General features: G+C 43.2%; 1 protein-coding gene across 1 annotated transcript in view; it reads left to right on the forward strand.

Annotated features, from left to right (window-relative positions):
- The window catches only part of LOC139367856 (lysosomal trafficking regulator), a 231,284-nt gene that overhangs the window by 142,590 nt on the left and 71,363 nt on the right, over positions 1 to 17,331 (forward strand). The window contains exons 33-39 of the mRNA XM_071106189.1: positions 260 to 440; positions 905 to 1,074; positions 1,881 to 2,111; positions 3,065 to 3,231; positions 7,276 to 7,428; positions 15,452 to 15,619; positions 16,060 to 16,251. Of these exons, the coding sequence (XP_070962290.1) occupies positions 260 to 440; positions 905 to 1,074; positions 1,881 to 2,111; positions 3,065 to 3,231; positions 7,276 to 7,428; positions 15,452 to 15,619; positions 16,060 to 16,251 (1,262 nt within the window). The remainder of the gene's footprint in view (positions 1 to 259; positions 441 to 904; positions 1,075 to 1,880; positions 2,112 to 3,064; positions 3,232 to 7,275; positions 7,429 to 15,451; positions 15,620 to 16,059; positions 16,252 to 17,331) is intronic.

Genomic DNA, 17,331 nt, shown 5'->3' on the forward strand with positions numbered 1-17,331 from the left:
GGGATGTTGTTATTAATACATTATTACAGAGGACTGGTGTTATTAATACATTATTACAGAGGACTGGTGTTATTAATACATTATTACAGAGGGCTGTTGTTATTAATACATTATTACAGAGGACTGGTGTTATTAATACATTATTACAGAGGGCTGTTGTTATTAATACATTATTGCAGAGGAATGGTGTTATTAATATATTATTAGAGGATTGGTGTTATTAACACATTATTACAGAGGACTGATGATATTATTGCAGGTCCAGTACAGAGGACTGCCTGGTGTTAATATGCTATGGTCTATATGACCTGTTGAGGGGGGTTCTGCTACTACTACCAGACCTGATGCTGCACGAGGTGATGGATAAGCTGGTCCAACCTGAAGCTCTTATCGTCCTGGTCAACCACTCCTCTCCCCTTATACAGCAGGGGGTTATGAAGGTTAGTGGTCTTGCATGCACACACACACATACTGAGGAAGGTGCAGGCCAACACATTTCCACTATGTGTTATGTTGCCTGTTAGCAGTTATGTCCCAGCTCCTAGACACCTACCTCAGCCAAGCCTTCAACAGGGATCTCATATTATTTTAGACCTAATGCTGCTGTGTCTCACTCCTTGTCCTAGTCTCCCTGTAGTTCCTGGACGCCAGTATGTTACCTTCTCTCTCTATCTCCTGGACACCAGTATGTCATCTCCTCTCTCCAGCTCCTGTATACCAGTATGTTATCTCCTCTCTCCAGCTCCTGGATACCAGTATGTTATCTCCTCTCTCTATCTCCTGGATACCAGTATGTTATCTCCTCTCTATCTCCTGGATACCAGTATGTTATCTCCTCTCTTCAGCTCTTGGATGCCAGTATGTTAGGTTAGCTCTGACGGCTTACTGTCTCTCCTCTCTCTAGCTCCTGGATGCCTACTTCAGCCGAGCGTTTAAGGAGCAGAAGGAAAAGTTCCTGAAGAACCATGGCTTCAGTCTCTTAGCCAATCAGCTGTACCTGCACCAGGGGACTCAGGGCCTGCTGGAGGTCTTCCTGGAGATGCTGTTTGGACGACCTGTCGGCCTCGAGGAGGAGTACGTACGGGGAGGGGAGAGAACAAGGCCTAGAGGAGGAGATGGGGAGGGGAGAGAGCAAGGCCTGGAGGAGGAGATGGGGAGGGGAGAGAGCAAGGCCTGGAGGAGGAGATGGGGAGGGGAGAGAACAAGGCCTGGAGGAGGAGATGGGGAGGGGAGAGAGCAAGGCCTGGAGGAGGAGATGGCGAGGGGAGAGAGCAAGGCCTGGAGGAGGAGATGGCGAGGGGAGAGAGCAAGGCCTGGAGGAGGAGATGGGGAGGGGAGAGAACAAGGCCTTGAGGAGGAGATGGGGAGGGGAGAGAACAAGGCCTGGAGGAGGAGATGGGAAGGGAAGAGAGCAAGGCCTGGAGGAGGAGATGGGGAGGGGAGTGGAGAGAGCAAGGCCTGGAGGAGGAGATGGGGAGGGGAGAGAGCAAGGCCTGGAGGAGGAGATGGCGAGGGGAGAGAGCAAGGCCTGGAGGAGGAGATGGGGAGGGGAGAGAACAAGGCCTGGAGGAGGAGATGGGGAGGGGAGAGAACAAGGCCTGGAGGAGGAGATGGGGAGGGGAGAGAACAAGGCCTGGAGGAGGAGATGGGGAGGGGAGAGAACAAGGCCTGGAGGAGGAGATGGGGAGGGGAGAGAACAAGGCCTGGAGGAGGAGATGGGGAGGGGAGAGAACAAGGCCTGGAGGAGGAGATGGGGAGGGGAGAGAACAAGGCCTGGAGGAGGAGATGGGGAGGGGAGAGAACAAGATGGGGAGGAGCCGGATATGAAACAGAAACAATATGGAGGTGTCAATGTTGTTTATTGTTGTTGTATTTTCCAGTCTAGACTTGGAGGACATGGAGACCATCAGTCCCTTCAGGAAGCGTTGTATCATCCCAGTGCTGGGCTTAATAGAGAACAGTCTGTGTGAGAACAGTCTGGTCCACAACGTGCTCTGTATGCTACTGCAGCTCGTCAACGCCTGTCCCAAACTGGCTGACATACTGCTGGACCACGGCCTGCTCTACGTCCTCTTCAACACCCTGTCGACACTCAACGGCATGGAGCACGGGTCAGTACATACACCTTAGCCAAATACATTTAAACTCAGTTGTTCACAATTCCTGACATTTAATCCTGGTAAAAATGCCCTGTCTTAGGTCAGTTAGGATCACCACTTTATTTTAAGAATGTGAAATGTCAGAATAATAGTAGAGAGAGTGATTTATTTCAGCTTTTATTTCTTCCATTCCCAGTGGGTCAGAAGTTTACATACACTCAACTACCTATCAGGTAGCATTGCCTTTAAATTGTTTAACTCGGGTAGCCTTCCACAAGCTTCCCACAATAAATTGGGTGAATTTTGGCCCATTCCTTCTGACAGAGCTGGTGTAACTGAGTCAGGTTTCTAGGCCTCCTGACAGAGCTGGTGTAACTGAGTCAGGTTTGTAGGCCTCCTTGCTCGCACACGCTTTTTCAGTTCTGCCCACACATTTTCTATAGGATTGAGGTCAGGGCTTTGTGATGGCCACTCCAATACCTTGACTTTGTTGTCCTTAAGCCATTTTGCCACAACTTTGGAAGTATGCTTTGGGTTCATTGTCCATTTGGAAGACCCATTTGCGACCAAGCTGACTGATGTCTTGAGATGTTGCTTCAATATATCCACATAATTTTCCTGCCTCGTGATGCCATCTATTTTGTGAAGTGCACCAGTCCCTCCTGCAGCAAAGCACCCCCACAACATGATGCTGCCACCCCCGTGCTTCATGGTTGGGATGGTGTCCTTTGGCTTGCAAGCCTCCCCCTTTTTCCTCCAAACATAACGATGGTCTGCACCACACAGATTTATATCTGGTATATAATATATAGATGAATAGAGATTGTTTCATGGCATCATTTGAAACTAGAACACATGCACCAGCGATGTTTTGCCAAGTAGAACGATGGGAGGGTTGGCCAGGGGTTGCATGCATGGCTCTCACGCTGCTCTCTGTCTGTGTGTCAATCAATCTCTCTCCCCAGTATACCTCTGAACGACTACAAACTACTAGTGGTTGATATCCAACAGCTCTTGGTCGCGGTGACCATCCATTCCTGTTCTTCCTCTGGTGCTCAATACTTCAGGATCATAGAGGACCTAATCACACTGCTGGGCTTCATGGAGACGTCCAAGATGAAACGAACCCAGGGTAAGATATAGCCTGGTACCTATATTAGAGAGTAGGGTACTGTGATGAGATGAGCCCAGGGTAAGATATAGCCTGGTACCTATATTAGAGAGTAGGGTACTGTGGTGAGAGGAACCCAGGGTAAGATATAGCCTGGTACCTATATTAGAGAGTAGTGTACTGTGATGAGATGAACCCAGGGTAAGATATAGCCTGGTACCTATATTAGAGAGTAGGGTACTGTGATTAGATGAACCCAGGGTAAGATATAGCCTGGTACCTATATTAGAGAGTAGGGTACTGTGGTGAGAGGAACCCAGGGTAAGATATAGCCTGGTACCTATATTAGAGAGTAGTGTACTGTGATGAGATGAACCCAGGGTAAGATATAGCCTGGTACCTATATTAGAGAGTAGGGTACTGTGATTAGATGAACCCAGGGTAAGATATAGCCTGGTACCTATATTAGAGAGTAGGGTACTGTGATGAGATGAACACAGGGTAAGATATAGCCTGGTACCTATATTAGAGAGTAGGGTACTGTGATGAGATGAACCCAGGGTAAGATATAGCCTGGTACCTATATTAGAGAGTAGGGTACTGTGATGAAATGAACCCAGGGTAAGATATAGCCTGGTACCTATATTAGAGAGTAGGGTACAGTATAGCATGATTCTTAATAGACGACTCTACTGTACATGTACAGGTCCTTCAGGAAGTATTCACAACTTATTCCACATTTTGATGTGTTACAGCCTGAATTCAAAATGGATTAAATTGATTTTTTTCTCACCCATCTACATACAATATCCCAGAATTGTTGCCAATTTATTGAAAATGAAATACAGAGATATCTAATTTACCCCTGAGTCAATACTTTTTATAAGCACCTTTGACAGTGATTACAGCTGTGAGTCTTTCTGGGTAAGGCTCTAAGAGCTGTGAGTCTTTCTGGTTAAGGCTCTAAGAGCTGTGAGTCTTTCTGGGTAAGGCTCTAAGAGCTGTGAGTCTTTCTGGGTAAGGCTCTAAGAGCTGTGAGTCTTTCTGGGTAAGGCTCTAAGAGCTGTGAGTCTTTCTGGGTAAGGCTCTAAGAGCTGTGACTCTTTCTGGGTAAGGCTCTAAGAGCTGTGACTCTTTCTGGGTAAGGCTCTAAGAGCTGTGACTCTTTCTGGGTAAGGCTCTAAGAGCTGTGACTCTTTCTGGGTAAGGCTCTAAGAGCTGTGACTCTTTCTGGGTAAGGCTCTAAGAGCTGTGACTCTTTCTGGGTAAGGCTCTAAGAGCTGGCTGTGAGTTGTCGTGGAAATTTCCTCCATTTACCAAATCATGAGCGCAAACCACAACACAAGTCAGAGTTAGTTATCAAAGTCCATCTTTAATTATACCAGCTCTATCACAATCCTGTGACTCTCAGGCAATTCAGTGTCTAACAATGAATTCTCTGAGAGCCCCCTCCACATTTCAAATGAGGTCCTTTATAGCAAAGACACACACAGGATAAGACAGCATCGGCATAATTCATCCTTCAGCTTTGTCTCCTTTCTCAAACCCCAGAACCATAAACCAATCCTCCATATCAACAGGCATATATCAAATTGTCATTTAGATACAACCAACTCTAAATACAACCAATCCTATCTTGACAAGATCACAGAGACACCCTGACTGGCACACAGACATTGTGGAGCCAAGAGATATGTTTACACATGATGATACTTTGACATCTCCCCTCTCTGCAGCCCATGCAACTTAGTCTTGACATAGAACAGATACTGCAACCCTGCCATAGTATTATACAAAAATAACATTCTTGATGAGAAGAAATGTACAAACATATGATAAATATAAAACGTCTTACATATGTTACCAACACATTCTGATTATTCCACGACAGAGTCTTTCTGGGTAAGGCTCTAAGAGCTGGCTATGAGTCTTTCTGGGTAAGTCTCTAAGAGCTGTGAGTCTTTCTGGGTAAGGCTCTAAGATCTGTGAGTCTTTCTGGGAAAGGCTCTAAGAGCTGTGAGTCTTTCTGGGTAAGGCTCTAAGAGCTGTTAGTCTTTCTGGGTAAGTCTCTAAGAGCTGTGAGTCTTTCTGGGTAAGGCTCTAAGAGCTGTGACTCTTTCTGGGAAAGGCTCTAAGAGCTGTGAGTCTTTATGGGTAAGGCTCTAAGAGCTGTGACTCTTTCTGGGTAAGGCACAGGGCGCCAGTGGCGTATTTGACAATCTTGGTGTTCTCTGGCAAATGCCAAACGTCCTGCACGGTGTTGGGCTGTAAGCACAACCCCCACCTGTGGACGTCGGGCCCTCATACCACCCTCATGGAGTCTGTTTCTGACCGTTTGAGCAGACACATTTACATTTGTGGCCTGCTGGAGGTCATTTTGCAGGGCTCTGGCAGTGCTCCTCCTGCCCCTCCTTGCACAAAGGCGGAGGTAGCGGTCCTGCTGCTGGGATGTTGCCCTCCTACGGCCTCCTCCACGTCTCCTGATGTACTGGCCTGTCTCCTGGTAGCGCCTCCATGCTCTGGACACTACGCTGACAGACACAGCAAACCTTCTTGCCACAGCTCACATTGATGTCCCATCCTGGATGAGCTGCACTACCTGAGCCACTTGTGTGGGTTGTAGACTCCGTCTCATGCTACCACTAGAGTGAAAGCACAGGCAGCATTCAAAAGTGACCAAAACATCAGCCAGGAAGCATAGGAACTGAGAAGTGGTCTGTGGTCACCACCTGCAGAACCACTCCTTTATTGGGGGGGTGTCTTGCTAATTGCCTATAATTTCCACCTGTTGTCTATTCCATTTGCACAACAGCATGTGAAATTTATTGTCAATCAGTGTTGCTTCCTAAGTGGACAGTTTGATTTCACAGAAGTGTGATTGACTTGGAGTTACATTGTGTTGTTTAAGTGTTCCCTTTATTTTTTTTAGCAGTGTATTATATAGGGTAGGTATAGTATAGCCTGGTAGAGTATATATATTATATAGGGCAGAGGGTATGTATAGTATAGCCTGGTAGAGTATATATATATTATAGGGTAGGTATAGTATAGCCTGGTAGAGTATATATATTATATAGGGCAGAGGGTATGTATAGTATAGCCTGGTAGAGTATATATATATATATAGGGCAGAGGGTATGTATAGTATAGCCTGGTAGAGTATATATATATTATAGGGTAGGTATAGTATAGCCTGGTAGAGTATATATATTATATAGGGCAGAGGGTATGTATAGTATAGCCTGGTAGAGTATATATATATTATAGGGTAGGTATAGTATAGCCTGGTAGAGTATATATATATATATATATAGGGCAGAGGGTATGTATAGTATAGCCTGGTAGAGTATATATATATTATAGGGTAGGTATAGTATAGCCTGGTAGAGTATATATATTATATAGGGCAGAGGGTATGTATAGTATAGCCTGGTAGAGTATATATATATTATAGGGTAAGTATAGTATAGCCTGGAAAAGCATTCCTCATGAAGCTGATATGTTATTTCATAGTTTTGATGTCTTCACTGTTATTCTACCCTTGACTGATTCTTTTGACTGGTACTGAGTCTACTCGTTCTCTCAGACCAGAGGTCTGTTTATTAAACCACTGGCACACAGCTCAGACACCCACCAGAGGTCTGTTTAAACTACTAACACACAGCTCAGACACCCACCAGAGGTCTGTTTAAACTACTGGCACACAGCTCAGACACCCACCAGAGGTCTGTTTAAACTACTAACACACAGCTCAGACACCCACCAGAGGTCTGTTTAAACTACTAACACACAGCTCAGACACCCACCAGAGGTCTGTTTAAACTACTGGCACACAGCTCAGACACCCACCAGAGGTCTGTTTAAACTACTAACACACAGCTCAGACACCCACCAGAGGTCTGTTTAAACTACTGGCACACAGCTCAGACACCCACCAGAGGTCTGTTTAAACTACTAACACACAGCTCAGACACCCACCAGAGGTCTGTTTAAACTACTGGCACACAGCTCAGACACCCACCAGAGGTCTGTTTAAACTACTAACACACAGCTCTCCTTCTGTAGAGATGGCGGTGGCCCTGCAGTTCCGCGTCCTCCAATCAGCTATTGAGTTCATAAAGACGACAGCTAATCAGGACCCTCAGAAGCTGAGCAGCTCTGTCAACGTGCCCACCTCTTCTCACCATGCCATCTACCAGAAACGCAAGAGCATCGCAGGTGAGAGGATATCCCATGTTTAGTTAGTTAGTGCCACGACCAACACGGGTGATAGGATATCCCATGTTTAATTAGTTAGTTAGTGCCAAGACCATCACAGGTGATAGGATATCCCATGTTTAATTAGTTAGTTAGTGCCAAGACCATCACAGGTGATAGGATATCCCATGTTTAATTAGTTAGTTAGTTAGTGCCAAGGCCAACACAGGTGATAGGATATCCCATGTTTAGTTAGTTAGTTAGTGCCAAGACCAACACAGGTGATAGGATATCCCATGGTTGGTTGGTTAGTTAGTGCCAAGACCAACACAGGTGATAGGATATCCCATGTTTAATTAGTTAGTTAGTTAGTGCCAAGACCATCACAGGTGATAGGATATCCCATGGTTGGTTGGTTAGTTAGTGCCAAGACCATCACAGGTGATAGGATATCCCATGGTTGGTCGGTTAGTTAGTGCCAAGACCATCACAGGTGATAGGATATCCCATGGTTGGTTGGTTAGTTAGTGCCAAGACCATCTCAGGTGATAGGATATCCCATGGTTGGTTGGTTAGTTAGTGCCAAGACCATCACAGGTGATAGGATATCCCATGTTTAATTAGTTAGTTAGTTAGTGCCAAGACCAACACAGGTGAGAGGATATCCCATGGTTGGTTGGTTAGTTAGTGCCAAGACCATCACAGGTGATAGGCTATCCCATGGTTGGTTGGTTAGTTAGTGCCAAGACCATCACAGGTGATAGGATATCCCATGTTTAATTAGTTAGTTAGTTAGTGCCAAGACCAACACAGGTGATAGGATATCCCATGTTTAATTAGTTAGTTAGTTAGTGCCAAGACCATCACAGGTGATAGGATATCCCATGGTTGGTTGGTTAGTTAGTGCCAAGACCATCACAGGTGATAGGATATCCCATGTTTAATTAGTTAGTTAGTTAGTGCCAAGACCAACACAGGTGAGAGGATATCCCATGGTTGGTTGGTTAGTTAGTGCCAAGACCATCACAGGTGATAGGCTATCCCATGGTTGGTTGGTTAGTTAGTGCCAAGACCATCACAGGTGATAGGATATCCCATGGTTGGTTGGTTAGTTAGTGCCAAGACCATCACAGGTGATAGGATATCCCATGTTTAATTAGTTAGTTAGTTAGTGCCAAGACCAACACAGGTGATAGGATATCCCATGTTTAATTAGTTAGTTAGTTAGTACCAAGACCATCACAGGTGATAGGATATCCCATGGTTGGTTGGTTAGTTAGTGCCAAGACCATCACAGGTGATAGGATATCCCATGTTTAATTAGTTAGTTAGTTAGTGCCAAGACCAACACAGGTGAGAGGATATCCCATGGTTGCTTGGTTAGTTAGTGCCAAGACCATCACAGGTGATAGGATATCCCATGTTTAATTAGTTAGTTAGTTAGTGCCAAGACCATCACAGGTGATAGGATATCCCATGGTTGGTTGGTTAGTTAGTGCCAAGACCAACACAGGTGAGAGGATGTCCCATGGTTGGTTGGTTAGTTAGTGCCAAGACCAACACAGGTGAGAGGATATCCCATGGTTGGTTGGTTAGTTAGTGCCAAGACCATCACAGGTGATAGGATATCCCATGGTTGGTTGGTTAGTTAGTGCCAAGACCAACACAGGTGAGAGGATATCCCATGGTTGGTTGGTTAGTTAGTGCCAAGACCAACACAGGTGAGAGGATATCCCATGGTTGGTTGGTTAGTTAGTGCCAAGACAGGTGATAGGTGATAGGATATCCCATGGTTGGTTAGTTATTGGCCAATAGGACTGTGTTGCTCAGGGTCTAGAAGAGAAATACTACTTGATTGTCATTGACTTTACAGTTGACAGATCTTAGGGAAATGAGAGCTCTATCCGTTGGAGTTGTCATGGTTATTTACATATTAATGGCACGATGCAAACTACTGTTTCCAATGTGGACGTCAGTGTAACTGCTTTGTAGTATACGAGATGTTTAGTGAAATACACTGAACACAAATATAAACGCAACATGTAAAGTGTTGGTCTCATGTTTCATGAGCTGAAATAAAAGATCCCAGAAATGTTCCGTATGCACAAAAAGCTTATTTCTATCAAATGTTGTTTACAAAATTGTTCACGTCCCTGATAGTGAACATTTCTCCTTCGCCAAGATAATCCATCCACCTGCCAGGTGTGGCATATCAAGAAGCTGATTAAACACCATTATCACTACACAGGTGCACCTTGTGCTGTGGACAATAAAAGGCCACTCTAAAATGTGCAGCTTTGTCACACAACTCGATGTCTCAAGTCGAGGGAGAATACAATTGGCATGCTAACAGCAGGAATGTCCACCAGAGCTGTTGCCAGATCATTTAATGCTCATTTATCTACAATAAGCTGCCTCCAATGTCGTTTTAGAGAACTTGGCAATACGTCCAACAGACAGAAATGCATTTTATCGATGGCAGTTTGAATGCACAGAGATACGAGAGACGAGATCCTAAGGCTCATTGTCGTACCATTCGTCCGCCACCATCACCTCATGTTTCAGCATGATAATGCACGGCCCCATGTCGCAAGGATCTGTACACAATTCCTGGAAGCTGAAAGTGGCCCAGTTCTTTCAGGTGGTTGTCACACCAGATACTGACTGGTTTTCTGATCCACACCCCTACATAGATTAGGGCCTAATTTATTTATTTCGATTGACTGATTTCCTTCTATGTACTGTAACTCCGTAAAGTATTTTAACTTGTTGCGTGTATATTTATGTTCGGTGTAGGTATTATGACCAGTCTGAGATGTTTAGTGAAATAGTTACAGTTGAAGTCGGAAGTTTACATACATCTTAGCCAAATACATTTAAACTCAGTTTTTCACAATTCCTGACATTTAATCCTAGTAAAAATGCCCTGTCTTAGGTCAGTTAGGATCACCACTTTATTTTAAGAATGTGAAATGTCAGAATAATAGTAGAGTGATTTATTTCAGCTTTTATTTCTTTCATCACATTCCCAGTGGGTCTGAAGTTTACATACCCTCAAATAGTATTTGGTAGCATTGCCTTTAAATTGTTTAGCTTGGGTCAAATGTTTCCGGTACCCTTCCACAAGCTTCCCACAATAAGTTGTGTGAATTTTGGCCCATTCCTCCTGACAGAGCTGGTGTAACTGAGTCAGGTTTGTAGGCCTCCTTGCTTGCACACACTTTTTCAGTTCTGCCCATAAATATTCTATAGGATTGAAGTCAGGGCTTTGTGATGGCCACTCCAATACCTTGACTTTGTTGTCCTTAAGCCATTTTGCCACAACTTTGGAAGTATGCTTGGGGTCATTGTCCATTTGGAAGACCCATTTGCGACCAAGCTTCATGTCTTGAGTTGTTGCTTCAATATATCCACATACTTTTCTTGCCTCATGATGCCATCTATTTTGTGAAGTGCACCAGTCCCTCCTGCAGCAAAGCACCCCCACAACATCATGCTGCCACCCCCGTGCTTCACGGTAAGGATGGCGTTCTTCGGCTTCTAAGCCTCCCCTTTTTCCTCCCAACATAACGATGGTCATTATGGCCAAACAGTTCTATTTTTTTGTTTCATCAGACCAGAGGACATTTCTCCAAAAAGTATGATCTTTGTCCCCATGTGCAGTTGCAAACCGTAGTCTGTCTTTTTTATGGCGGTTTTGGAGCAGTGGCTTCTTCCTTGCTGAGCGGACTTTCAGGTTATGTCGATATAGGACTCGTTTTACTGTGGATATAGATACTTTTGTACCTGTTTCCTTCCAGCATATTCAAGGTCCTTTGCTGTTGTTCTGGGATTGATTTGCACTTTTCACACCAAAGTACGTTCTTCTCTAGGAGACAGAACGCGTCTCCTTCCTGAGCAGTATGACGGCTGTTCCCAAGGATGTACCAGACTTGTGGAGGGCTACAATTTTTTTCTGAGGTCTTGACTGATTTCTTTTGATTTTCAAATGTCGTCAAGCAAAGAGGCACTGAGTTTGAAGGTAGGCCTTGAAATACATCCACAGGTACACCTCCAATTGACTCAAATGATGTCAATTAGCCTATCAGAAGCTTCTTAAGCCATGACATCATCTTCTGGAATTTTCCAAGCTGTTTAAAGGCCCAGTCAACTTAGTGTATGTAAACTTCTGACCCACTGGAATTGTGAAACAGTGAATTATAAGTGAAATAATCTGTCTGTAAACAATTGTTGGAAAAATGGCTTGTGTCATGCACAAAGTAGATGTCCTAACCGACTTGTCAAAACTATAGTTTGTTAACAAGAAATTTGTGCAATAGTTGAAAAACAAGTTTTAATGACGCCAACCTAAGTGTATGTAAACTTCCGACTTCAACTGTATGACCAGTCTGAGATGTTATCGTGACCGGTCTGAGATGTTATCGTGACCGGTCTGAGATGTTATCGTGACCGGTCTGAGATGTTATCGTGACCGGTCTGAGATGTTATCGTGACCGGTCTGAGATGTTATCGTGACCGGTCTGAGATGTTATCGTGACCGGTCTGAGATGTTATCGTGACCGGTCTGAGATGTTATCGTGACCGGTTTGAGATGTTATCGTGACCGGTCTGAGATGTTATCGTGACCGGTCTGAGATGTTAGGGGGGGAACTCCACCCCCCCCATTCAGCTGAAAAGGTGGCGCAGGGAATTCAAAAATATTCTTTAGAAATATTTAACTTTCACACATTAACAAGTCCAATACCTCAAATGAAAGATAAACATCTTGTTCATCTACCCATCATGTCTGATTTGTTAAAATGTTTTACAGCGAAAACACAACATATATTTATGTTAGACCACCACCAAATCAAAGGGAAAACGCAGACAATTTTTCCAGCCAAAGATAGTCACAAAAGCAGTATTAGAGATAAAACGAATCACTAACCTTTTGATCAAATCTTCATCAGATGACAGTCATATGACATGTTACACAGTACATTTATGTTTTGTTCGATAATATGCATATTTATATCCACAAATCTCGGTTTACATTGACGCCATGTTCAGAAATGCCTCAAATATCCGGAGGAATTATAGAAATCTACGCCAGATAACAGAAATACTCATCATAAACTTTGACTAAAGATACATGTTCTACATATAATTAAAGATACACTGGTTCTTAATGCAACCGCTGTGTCACATTTTTTCATTTTTTTTTACGTTCCGGAAAAAGCCTAACATTGCAATAATCTGAGACAGCGCTCAGATGTAAAAGTATTTCTCCGCCATGTTGGAGTCAACAGAAATACGAAATTACAACATAAATATTCCCTTACCTTTGATGATCTTTCATCAGAATGTAGTGCAAGTAGTCCTAGTTCCACAATAAATCGTTGTTTTGTTCCATAATGTTTAATACTAGTGTCCAATTAGCTGCATTTGATAGCACTTTCAGCTCACGTGCCCAAAAGCTGACGCCGGTCCAGGACTACTCGCACAAAAACTTCAAAAATATATATTCCAGGTCAAATAAACTGGTCAAACTAAGTAGAGAATCAATCTTCAGGATGTTATTATCATATATATCCAATAACGTTCCAACCGGATCATACGTTTTCAGCTGGAGCCAAATGGAACGACGGTGGCACCCACAGAGAAATGCGCCACAGGGAAATGGCATTCTGTCGGGACAGTGACTATTTCCCCTCCCATTCGGTCAAAGTTCACAGCAAAGCTCCATTCCACTTTCTAGTGAATGAGGGCATCTAGTGGAAGGTGTAGGAAGTGCTACCGGATCCATATCTTTTTGGGAAAGGAGGGGGAGATGATGTCAAAGTTGACCCACAATTTCACTTCTTGTTATGGAAGATTGCCTGCCCTATGAGTTCTGTTATACTCACAGACATAATTCAAACAGTTTTAGAAACTTCAGAGTGTTTTCTATCCAATAGTAATAATAATATGCATATATTAGCAATCTAGGACAGAGTAGGATGCAGTTCACTATGGGCACGCAATTCATCCAAAGTGAAAATACTGCCCCCTATCCTCAACAAGTTTTAATCTGCCAATTTTAATTTATTCTAATAATGACAATTACAACAATACTGAATGAACACTTATTTTAACTTAATATAATACATCAATAAAATAAATTTAGCCTCAAATAAATAATGCAAAAACAAAGTGTTGGAGAAGAAAGTAAAAGTGCAATATGTGCCATGTAAGAAAGCTAACGTTTCAGTTCCTTGCTCAGAACATGAGAACATATGAAAGCTGGTGGTTCCTTTTAACATGAGTCTTCAATATTCCCAGGTAGGAAGTTTTAGGTTGTAGTTATTATAGGAATTATAGGACCATTTCTCTCTATTCCATTTGTATTTCATTTACCTTTGACTATTGGATGTTCTTATAGGCACTTTAGTATTGGCAGTGTAACAGTATAGCTTCCGTCCCTCTCCTCGCTCCTCCCTGGGCTCGAACCAGGAACACATCGACAACAGCTACCCTCAAAGCAGCGTTACCTATGCAGAGCAAGCGGAACAACCACTCCAAGTCTCAGAGCGAGTGACGTTTGAAATGCTATTAGCGCGCACCCTGCTAACTAGCTAGCCATTTCACATCAGTTACACCAGCCTAATCTCGGGAGTTGATAGGCTTGAAGTCATAAACAGCTCAATGCTTGAAGCACAGCGAAGAGCTGCTGACAAAACGCACAAAAGAGCTGTTTGAATGAATGCTTACGAGCCTGCTGCTGCCTACCATCGCTCAGTCAGACTGCTCTATCAAATCATAGACTTAGTTATAACATAATAACACACAGAAATTTGAGCCTTAGGTCATTAATATGGTCGAATACGGAAACTATCATCTCAAAAACAAGACGTTTATTCTTTCAGTGAAATACGGAACCGTTCTGTATTTTATCTAACGGGTGGCATCCATCAGTCTAAATATTCCTGTTACATTGCACAACCTTCAATGTTATGTCATAATTATGTAAAAATTCTGGCAAATTAGGCGGCCCAAACTGTTGCATATACACTGACTGCGTGCAATGAACGCAAGAGAAGTGACACAATTTCACCTGGTTAATATTGCCTGCTAACCTGGATTTGTTTTAGCTAAATATGCAGGTTTAAAAATATATTCTTCTGTGTACTGATTTTAAGAAAGGCATTGATGTTCATGGTTAGGGACACATTGGGGCAACGATACGCACCGCATCGATTATATGCAACGCAGGACACGCTAGATAATAGTAATATCATCAACCATGTGTAGTTAACTAGTGATTTATGATTGATTGATTGTTTTTTATAAGATAAGTTTAATGCTAGCTAGCAACTTACCTTGGCTTCTACTGCATTCACGTAACAGGCAGTCTCCTCGTGGAGTGCAATGAAGAGCATTGGACTAGTGTAACGTTGGACTAGTGTAAGGTTGCAAGATTTGATCCCCCGAGCTGACAAGGTGAAAATCTGTCGTTCTGCCCCTAAACGAAGCAGTTAACCCACCGTTCCTAGGCCGTCATTGAAAATTAGAATGTGTTCTTTACTGACTTGCCTCGTTAAATAAAGATTAAATAAAAGTGTAAAAATATATATATATATTTTTTTTTAATCGGCCAAATCGGTGTCCAAAAATACAGATTTCCGATTGTTATGAAAACTTGAAATCGGCCCTAATTAATTGGCCATTCCGATTAATCGGTTGACCTCTAATTATGACCAGACAGAGATGTTTAGTGAAATAGTTATTATGACCAGACAGAGATGTTATTGTGACCAGACTGAGATGTTATGACCAGACAAAGATATTTAGTGAAATAGTTATGACCAGACAGAGATGTTATGACCAGACAGAGATGTTATTGTGACCAGACTGAGATGTTATGACCAGACAAAGATGTTTAGTGAAATAGTTATTATGACCAGTCTGAATCAGTCTGAGGCCATCACTGGTCAGTCTTCCATTCTTGTCATTTCCTAATCAGGTGTTACCTGTTATCTACCCTGCATCTCACCTGTGTATCTCCCCCCCCCCCCCTCCCTCCAAGGTTCCATGGCTATGGTTATGAGAGACTGCATCATTCCCCGTACTCCACGGCAGCACTACTGTTCGTACGGCCAGATCCCCCTGCCTCCCCCCTTCTGCTTCCTGTCTGAGACCTCCCCCCTCCCCTCCCCCACCGACACCACTTCCTATGTGTTCCTATGTGACTCAGGTAGCCACACGGGGATCTGGGACCCGGTGCCCTCTCGCTCTCTGTCTGGAGGCGAACATTATCCCCCCAGAACCCTAACTCTTGCTGTGAACTACTCACCCTTCCTATAATCCCAGTCTCTGCTCTACTGCATGGAAAGAGCAGAGGGAAAGGATAGGACTCAGACATTACTTGTGTGTGTGTGTGTGTGTGTGTGCAGAGTTCTCACCCTAACCTGTTTGAAGATTTCAGTTCATACTTATGGCATGTAGATTCCTGGTAAAACATTCCCCACAGAGAATCTAGTCCATGTCAAGCCTGACATGTGATAAAGAGATGCTAGCAGCATGTAATGCAAGTTTACTAAGCATTCTCTGTAGGATCACCTGTGTGTGATTAACACTTGCTTTGCCCTCAACGTTGGAATCACCTCCTATAATACAAGTTGCCTGTATCCCCAGGTCGGCGTCGCTTCTCCTTGGCCCAGTCAGACAGTCTTCTCACCAGGATGCGTTCTGTAGCCAGTGATGAGCTGAACCAGATGATGCAGAGAAGAATGAGTCAGGAGAACCCCATCAGAGCATCAGAGACTGAGTTCATACAGAGACTACAGAGACTGGTGGTGCTGGCTGTCAACAGGCTCATCTATCATGGTAAATATGGTAAAAACAGGCTCATTTATCATGGTAAATATGGTAAAACAGGCTCATCTATCATGGTAAATATGGTAAAACAGGTTCATCTATCATGGTAAATATGGTAAAACAGGCTCATCTATCATGGTAAATATGGTATAACAGGTTCATCTATCATGGTAAATATGGTAAAACAGGTTCATCTATCATGGTAAATATGGTAAACAGGCTCATTTATCATGGTAAATATGGTAAAACAGGCTCATCTATCATGGTAAATATGGTAAAAACAGGCTCATTTATCATGGTAAATATGGTAAAACAGGCTCATCTATCATGGTAAATATGGTAAAACAGGCTCATCTATCATGGTAAATATGGTAAAACAGGCTCATCTATCATGGTAAAACAGGCTCATCTATCATGGTAAAACAGATTCATCTATCATGGTAAATATGGTAAAACAGGCTCATCTATCATGGTAAATATGGTAAAACAGGCTCATCTATCATGGTAAAACAGGTTCATCTATCATGGTAAATATGGTAAAACAGGCTCATCTATCATGGTAAAACAGGCTCATCTATCATGGTAAATATGGTAAAACAGGCTCATCTATCATGGTAAATATTGTAAAACAGGCTCATGTATCATGGTAAATATGGTAAAACAGGTTCATCTATCATGGTAAATATGGTAAAACAGGCTCATCTATCATGAACACTGTTTGAGTGAAAGAGAGATGCGTGCTGGCAGGTGAAAAAGACCTCTGATCACAGATAATAAATAAATACATTATTGTGTCAGAATCATACTCTGAAAATTCTCAATATCTCTTACAATTCTAATTTTGTCTGAGTACTCGGCACACCCCTACCAGATAGTAAATTGATTAATTCTAGTGTGGCTATTGGAACAGAGCCTGTGTCTATACTTTACAGTGTTTCAAGCTGTTGTGCTGTCTTCCCATTCTGACTAATAAGGCATTATTCTTCCTTCTCCTCCACCTCTGTCCCTCCTCTCCTCCTCCACCTCTGTCCCCCCTCTCCTCCTCCACCTCTGTCCCCCCTCTCCTCCTCCACCTCTGTCCCCCCTCTC

Source organism: Oncorhynchus clarkii, chromosome 16, assembly GCF_045791955.1.
Source record: "Oncorhynchus clarkii lewisi isolate Uvic-CL-2024 chromosome 16, UVic_Ocla_1.0, whole genome shotgun sequence".
In the NCBI taxonomy this organism is placed as follows: Eukaryota; Metazoa; Chordata; class Actinopteri; order Salmoniformes; family Salmonidae; genus Oncorhynchus; species Oncorhynchus clarkii.